The 8,374-nt window shown below is 46.2% G+C and overlaps 1 protein-coding gene across 1 annotated transcript in view; it reads left to right on the top strand.

Annotated features, from left to right (window-relative positions):
- Positions 1 to 5,590: 5,590 nt before the first annotated feature.
- The window catches only part of Tnfsf13b (TNF superfamily member 13b), a 30,506-nt gene continuing 27,722 nt past the window's right edge, over positions 5,591 to 8,374 (top strand). The window contains exons 1-2 of the mRNA XM_055608468.1: positions 5,591 to 5,917; positions 6,008 to 6,092. Of these exons, the coding sequence (XP_055464443.1) occupies positions 5,606 to 5,917; positions 6,008 to 6,092 (397 nt within the window). The 5' untranslated portion in view covers positions 5,591 to 5,605. The remainder of the gene's footprint in view (positions 5,918 to 6,007; positions 6,093 to 8,374) is intronic.

The raw sequence follows: 8,374 nt of genomic DNA, 5'->3' as shown, positions 1-8,374 counted from the left end.
AATGAAATGCAGAAAACTATAAATCAATGAGAAAGGTCACAAACATTCCTAAAAATTAAAACAACCCCCCACCAAATGTCCTTGAAATAACATATTAGTCAAAGTGAAAATTCAAACTAAATTTTCATATTTTTATACAAAACATCAGTAATAAAAAGCTGTCAAATACAACTGAATTTTACTAAGCAATCTGTGGGTAGTTAAATAGCCTATGTGTTGCTGTCAACAAGTAAGAAAAAAAGGTGACCAATAAACACTGAGCTGAAGATTCATAACAAAGAACAAAATAAACTAAAGAAGTAGAATGGAACAAATCCTAAAGACAGGAATATAGCCAAAGAGACATACTCTGAATTGGTGTTAGAGCATTCAAAGAAAGGATAAGCAGAGTGGGTGACACCCTCTGAGGACTGAACTATAGAAAACAGTATTGCTCACCTCCCTTTGCTTCATGCTGATGAGTGCATCTCCTGTTGCTGCGGTTGTCTTCCTTCACTGAAATCAGAATCCAGCTTCACCCTTTCGAGGTGCACCTGAGACAGTGGACTCTTTCAGCTGTTCAGTAACAGGCTGGGACTTGTGAGGCATCCAGTTTCATTGGCTAAGCAGGTACTGGGTCCTCAGCCTGTCCAACACGCAGTCGTGGTGGGACTACCCAGCCACTTGTGTAGTGCAATCTAATAAGACCCATTATTTATGTCTTTTGAGTTTGCCTTCACTAGGACTAAGGAGCATCACATGATTATTTAATTACAGCTCTAGTTTTTGTCTTGTGGGTGGAAACATATCAACAATTAATAGGGCAGATAGAAAAGAGTTGGGTTTTTTGTCTCAAGTGTTATTTATTTTTTTCCATTTATTTATTAATTTAATCTCTTTATATCCTGACCCCAGCCCCTTCCTGCCTCTTTTCCCAGTCCCACCCTCCTGCCCTCCTTCCCCTACTCTCCCCTCACATTTTTCTCAAAGAAGTGGAGGACCCCAAGGGTTATCAAGCCACTCAGGTCACAGCAAGACTAACAGCAAACTCTCCCACTGGGGCCTGACAAGGCAGCCCAGCTAGGGTAAAGGGATCCAGAGTCAAGCAAGAGTCAGGGACAGCCGGTACTCCCATTGTTAGGGTACCCACCTGTTGACCAGGTTGCACATCTGCTAAAGTGTAGCTCTCCTCCTGCCCAGGGGCTGCCTCCTAGCAGCCCATGAAGTCAGGAGGGGCAGGAGATGAGAAGCCAGCATGCCTGGAATGGCTAGCAAGAACCACACAGGGATCACACACCCTCAAACCAGAGCGCTGATGGCTTGTTCAACTTTAATGCCAGACAACAAAGGCTGTATACCCCTAGGGGAGTGGGTGTGGCTCCAAGAATAGGTGTACATAATTGGTTAGAACTAAGCACTTCAGGGATGCTTGATTTGCATTATACAACATGTTTCTATTGTAATAGTAGAATGTCAGTGCTTAATTAACATATAGGCACAGGGAGGGGAGAGCTAGCAGGGAGCTGTGTCAGAGGCCATATATCAAGTGTGGCTAGAGTAATCTGTGTCTAAAGAGACTTTCCAGATGAAGTAAGGCAGAGAGCAAGGGACCCCACAGAGAAGAGGAGGTTGTGCCTTTTGTGCCAAGCTCGTAATGGCTATCTGGTCCAGGCAAGATACTGCAACCTCAGCAGCAGGAGGGTACCTCCAAAACTACATATGTGTAGGAGGGTCTGGGTCCAGCCCATGCAAGCTTTTTGGTTGATGATTCAGACTCTGTGAGCCTTCATGGGATTAGGTTAGTTGATTCTGTATACAGGTCTTCTTGTGGTGAGCTTGACCCTTCCAGTTCTTTCTAGCCTTCCTCCCCCCCTTCCACAGAACTCTGGGAGAGCTTGACATAATAGTTGGCTTTGGGCCTCAGCATCTGTTTCCATCAACTGCTCTATGAAGCTTCTCAGAAGACAGTTATGCTAGGATCTTGTTTGCAGTCATAACAGAACATCATTAATACTGACAGGGGTTGGCTCTCTCCCATGGGGAAGACACCATTTATTCTACAGAGATGTTCATCTAGGGAAAAAAAAAACAACAAAACTATCTGATACAGTGAAAAAGTGGATAAAATAGCCAAAAATATAAAACAAAAAAATTAATCTTAGAAATTGTGACTCTGAGAAAAAGCAGGTAGCAATGCTAGAAGTAAAGAGTTAATCAAATCAGAATACAGTGGGAAGAATCATTAACTGATAAAACCAAGCAAAAGAGCACATCATAGAACGGCTGCCAAAGCTGAGACAGTAATGCACCCAAATGTAGTGAGAACCGCCAAAATTCCAGGATCTTTTTCGTATACACAAGATGAAAACAGACTAACCAGAACTAAGAATGCATGGAAGAAGAGAGTGGAGATAAATCTAAAGTCATAGAAATGCCAGCCAATGAAACTGTAGCAGAAGTTTTCTCGAAGCAAAGAAAAATAAGCAACCCAAGAGGAATTGTTGTCACCAGATATAAGTCACCAGAAAAGAACCTTGCCATAGCATGTTACAGTCAAGTTATCAAAAATATGGAGCAAAAAAACAATATTAAAAACTGTAAAGGGAAAATACCAGTTCTCTCTAAAGGCAGAAACATCAGAATAATAGCCAGGAACCTGGTTGAATATTGAATGTTGTATTTCAAGACCTGAAAGGAAATGATTGCCAGTCAGGATTGATAGACATAAGAACATTTTAAGACAGCACAGTCCATGACAATGGAATCAATGTTGCAGAAAAGATCTGTCTGAATACAGAGAGAGGATAAAGGGTCTCATTCAGTGAAGCCCAGAAAAGAAAGAACACATAAGAGCAGTGCATGAACAAAGGAGGGCTGAGATTCATCACAGCCAACACAACAAGAAAGAAATGCCCCAATGCTAACGGGAGAGGAAGCAGTAATTAACAATAGTCCCAATCTCCTAAACAACAAACACATAGGAAGTCCCTTCTCAAAAATGACCCAATGCAAATACCGTAGACACAAAAATTAAAAAATGCAGACCAACTACTGCATTAAAGCAAGGTCTGTCTTACTCAAAGAGACATGCCTATATGAAAGATACCTACAAACTGTCTAAGGGTGGAAGGCAGCCTGTCAAGGGAACAAATACACTCTTGCTGTGTGCTCATCAAGAAATAAGAATGGACTCTTCATGTAGTAAGACCCCGATTAATTCCTCATTAAACCACTTCCTCTGTAGGAAACAAAGCTTTGAGCGATGGGGAGAGAACTTTGTCTTGTTCGTGTCATAAGAAACTCAAGAGCCATAGGTTCCAGCTGTTCTTGTGTGACCTCTGCGGAGACCATACAAACAGTGGTGCCTGCTCACCACAGGGAGGCCCCCTGGCAACCTTTATTGTAAGAGGCGGTAGCCATTGATGCACAGTGACACCACTCTGTGAGCCAGCAGTGAGATTGACCTGGGCTTTGACTGAAGGTGCTGGAGCACCAAGCCCTTTGCCTAGTAGAGGAGAAAAGGCAAAGGGCGGCCCGTAGTCTGGCTGGATCACCCCCTGGATAATTACACAGAGAAACATGGAAAAAGGTGTCGTCTCACGTTCTTGTTCTCCTTTGATTCATTTAATTTCTGTATGTAATTAGGTAATATGAACACATGATAGAGATATATGGGCTTGATTTTGAAACAGGGTTTTCCTATGGAGCCCAGGCTAACCTGTCCTGGCCTGTCGTGTGGTGGAATTAAAGGACTACCATTCAGTCTCATGGGTGAGTTTCTCTTTCAGGGTGAAGGTCTTTCGAGAACCCCCTTTTACACCAGGGGTCACTATCCATGGTGTTCTCTCACTGGCCTGGAGCATGGTGACATGTTTTGATTTATGCCAGACCTACAAAAACTCACATACATACAATTCTACTTCCACTTGGGAAGTTAGAGAGCAGCTCATTTGGGGGTAAAGATTGTAGCAACTGGTTTAAAAGTTCTTTAGAACTCACAGGAGTAAAAGGAGGAAAAGACTGCAACCCCAGTGAGGAAGATTTGGGAATGAGACAGGAAATTATAATTCAAAAAAATTTCTTCGACACTTTGCAAAAGGGAAAATGTGTCTTGGTGAAGAACCCTGCCCATGTTCCTGGGACACCCATACAAAATAATACCAATTTCAGCACTGACTCTAAGAGCAAGAATCCCGCATCTGTGCTTTGAGAGGAAAGAATAAGAAAGGAAAGCCTGGTGACTGTCATCAGTTGCTACTTCCTGCCCTTTTCGAAGCCCCAGGGACACACTATCTTCTTTCCATGTTACACATGAAGAAACTGGCTGGGCAGTGGTGGCTCAGGCCTGTAATCCCAGCACTCGGGAGGCAGAGGCAGGTGGATTGGATCTCTGAGTTCAAGGCCACCTGGTCTAAGAGAACATTCCAGGACACTCTGTCTTGTGGAGGGAAAAAAGAAAAGATCCACACAGAGGCTCTGTAATTGACACAGGGAGGACAAGAGGCAGAAGCAGGCTTGGTGCCTGGAATCCTGCCTCTGGAGTCCTTCCCTCTGTGCCTTCTTGTTCCTGAGACTTTCTTCCTAAGGTCACAAGGGAAGGTAGCATGAGACCAAGCTCAGCAGCCTGAGGTTTAAGCAAATGGTCACTATGCAGTCTAAGGAAGTGCTCAATGGTCTATGCTGAAAGATGAAGCGATATTGAGGTACTGGGCTCCCAACCTGCCTTGCAGACCAGGAAAGACTGAAATGAATGAAACTGTCCCTGCATGCCACCAATCCCAGCCATAGATTCAGGACCATCTGTGTCCTCACCTGTGAAAGTAGTGCAGTCAATTATCCATCAATTCCTAGGCACAGCTTATTGGGGGGAGGGGGGGCAATGAGCCAAACGTTTCTCTCCCATTAAGTCTCAGAGGCAAAAGGGAAGCCCTGCTTCCCTGTAATCAACCCCACATCTAAAGTGCCCCCAGAGAGGCCCTGGATCTCTAGCCTGATCTTTATTGCATGGTCAACAGAAGAGCAGAGAAGTTCGCGTGGAGTTCACTGTGCTCTGAGGCCCTTCATTTCATCTTCCACGAGGGAGCTCTTAAGTTCCTTGTCCTGCAGCCAAACTCGGGCCAGTGTTCAAGCGCCGAGCTTATCTGACTTACACATTAATTATCTTTTATTACACCAGTAGGCCTTTGCTGTCCCTTTCCCCTTCCTTAGAAGCCACGTGGCCCCAAGGAGACACTTCTCAAGAGCGTGCTGAAGGGAAAGCACCTTCAATAAATTTGTCTTAAAGTTCTGTCTGGAGTGGACCAGTTTGAACCCCAAGCTGTCCCCAGCCGTGTCAGAGGCCTCCCATCTACCAAACAGAACTGTGTTGAGATGGAATGAAAAATCTTACAAAAACTGAAAGTGAAATGAGGAAGACAGATTGAGCAATCAATGGAAGGCCAGAGCCAGCGAACCAACTTCAGGGTGGCAAAAGATGTAGAAGAGAGAAAGTCAGGAGAGTGCTCCTGGGGGAGGCCAGCCCTGTCATGCCCTGAGGGCAGCCTCCGGGGACACAGACGACAGGAAATGACCCACCCCTATAGTCACTTACCCCAAAGACTCAGACCTTCAAAGTATTCATCGTGGAATGGATGAGTCTGCAGCCACCCAGCGGCTGCGCCTTTCCTTTTGCCCTGAGAAAGGAGAAGAAATGAAAGTGGGGTGTGTTCCCATCACTCCGCAGAAGGAGGGTGCCTGGGTGGGGGTCAGCAGAGATGGCAGGCTGCTGGCTGCGACCCTCCTGCTGGCCCTGTTGTCCAGCGGCTTCACAGTGATGTCCTTGTACCGGTTGGCTGCCCTGCAAGCCGACCTGACGAGCCTGCGCACGGAGCTGCAGGGCTACCGAAGCTCCGCAACACCTGCGGTCGCGGAGGCCCCGGGGGCCACCGCGGGAGCCCAGGTGAGTTCGCTCCTCCTCTCCCTATCCGGCAGCCCCAGGCGCACTGCTCCCGGCTGCTGTCCAGTAACGGGGTGGTGTCTCTATTCCTAGCTCCTGGCACCGGCAGCTCCTGGACCCCACAACTCCAGCCTGGGCCGCAGAAACAGACGCTCCTTCCCGGGACCGGAAGAAACAGGTATGTCTGGGCACAGCGGTCCGGAGCTGGGGCTGTGCTGTGCACGCCTGCAGCCGCTGTCGGGGGCTAAGCGCTTTCCGTAGCTTTGTAGCAGATGCAAAAGGATGCACTGTGTGCCTTGCCCTACGGAGGAGCAGGGTGTGTGGCCAGGAGGACTCTGGGCTCTGTAGGAGCTGACAGAGGACTGGGGTGGGCGCGTCCCTCACGCGGAAAGTGTGCTCAGGGACTCGGCAGCACAGCAATTCCTGTCCCTGCAGAGGGACGTGCCCACCCTGCATCTCAGTCCCTTCCCAAAGGTGTGCAGAGTTCCCACGTTCCAGCGTAGTTCAGAGGTGGACAAACCCTGCAGCATGTGGGGTTTACTCTTGTTTGTGTGACACGCGCACACGCGCACTCGCATTGGGGGCAGGTGCGCAACGCGCGGAGATGACGAAGACTGGCGTTGACGCAGCCTTTCCATGTGCATTGTAATTTCCTTGTGATCGCTCTGTAGTGGCTTCGGTGACTCCACATTCCCTAGCAGTTTGCAGCGTGGAGAGTTTACTAGAAATGATCGTTTCTCCCTGCGTCACCGGGGAAAGCAGAAATGCTTGTTACACCCTCGCTGTTGCCCACATCTTTATTCACATGAAAACATTTTACCTGATAGCCTGAGTTAAAAATGACTTACAAGCCATACAAGCAACCATCTGTTCGCTAAGCGACAAGCCAAAAGAGTATGGAAATATTACATATGTCGCAGAGCCAACAATCTGGCACGATTTAGAATTTACTGTGTGCAGTGTGAGCTACCGTCCACCTTTTTCGCTGAAAGAATTACAGCACATACACTGCATTGTGCACAATAGCAGCACAGGGCCCCGTGTGCGAAATAGCAGCACAGAGACCACAGAGCATGGGATACCAGACATAATTCCATGTGGAATAACGCCCTGTATCATGCTGTGTGTGCGATAGCGGCACACAATCCCAGGGCCTGGACTAGCAGCGCGTGCAGCTGCGGTACAGCTGCGGTACAGCAGCCACAGGGTGCAGACCCCGCTGTGCTTTCTAATTTTCCAGCAAGCATCTCACCGCTCTCTCGGGGATTCCCTCGGGGATTCCCTTAGCCTTAGCTACTGTTCATTTTTTAAATAGTGAGTTTAATTTTTTCTGTGACACAGGATACATGATGTTTTTTGTACCTCTTGTTTCTGAGGAACTATGCATTCGACAGAATCACAATTTATTATCCAAGTTCCTTATTGGGAAATCTTTGGGAAGACCGTTTCTATGTAGCCATTACCATTTCACCCTTTAACCTTCATTTTGATACTTTTGTAGTTTCAACTAGCTTCTCAAATTTGCTTGTAAGCTTAGTAAATGTAATGTATAATTAGTTTTTAATTTTTATCTATCTTTTCTAATTTTTGATTGGTTGGTTATCCTAATTTTTACAGTTTCACATTGATGCAAATATTTTCACCACCACATCTTGTGTGTTCTTCAAATCTGTACAGAGCTGTTGCATGTGTTAAGGAGATTTTTTTTGTTGTTTCCTCTGGTTTACCAAGTTCAAGCACTTTCTCCCCTGGCTCCCTAAGTAGCAAGCACAGTGCCTATCACTTGTCTTTTGTTATGACTAAGGGCCCCTGGCTCTGACCTCATTAATCCCTCTGCCTTTTGTTGTGGTAAATCCTCTCTTGGAGTGTTGCTTCCTCCTTCATCCCCCTTCCACCTGTCACCTCGAAAAGTAGGCTGCTATTCTCCTTGACTCCTGTGCTGGTGACCTTGCCACAGGGAGTTCTTTATACATGGCGGAATTTGTGTCAGATAGTTTTATCACTGGCTTGTTCTCCTACCTGTCTGCTTGAGATGGACTAAATAGCTTTACATTTCAATGGCGTCAATCTACAGTCAGGTCAGGACGCCACCGTGGTCTTAAGACTTCTCTGCTACACATCCAGGTTTCTAAAGACTGGTTTCAAAATAATCCGCAACTTCACCATTCTAGAGAGGACAGAGACTCATTTTAAAAGCATTAATAGTAAAAGATAGTAGAGAACTATGATGTATGTCTTTAATCCCAGCACTTAGAAGGTAGAGGCAGGCAGACCTTTGTGAATTCAAGACCTAGCCTGATCTGTATGGGGTTCCAGGCAAACAAGGGCTATGAAAGAAAGAAAGAAAGAAAGAAAGAAAGAAAGAAAGAAAGAAAGAAAGAAAGAAAGAAAGAAAGAAAGAAAGAAAGGAAGAAAGGAAGGAAGGAAGGAAGGAAGGAAGGAAGGAAGGAAGGAAGGAAG

Source organism: Psammomys obesus, unplaced genomic scaffold (genome assembly GCF_907164565.1).
Source record: "Psammomys obesus unplaced genomic scaffold, mPsaObe1.curated_primary_1811, whole genome shotgun sequence".
NCBI lineage: Eukaryota > Metazoa > Chordata > Mammalia > Rodentia > Muridae > Psammomys > Psammomys obesus.
The sequence above is the reverse complement of the archived record's forward strand: the minus strand, read 5'-3'. Positions and strand labels throughout refer to the sequence as shown.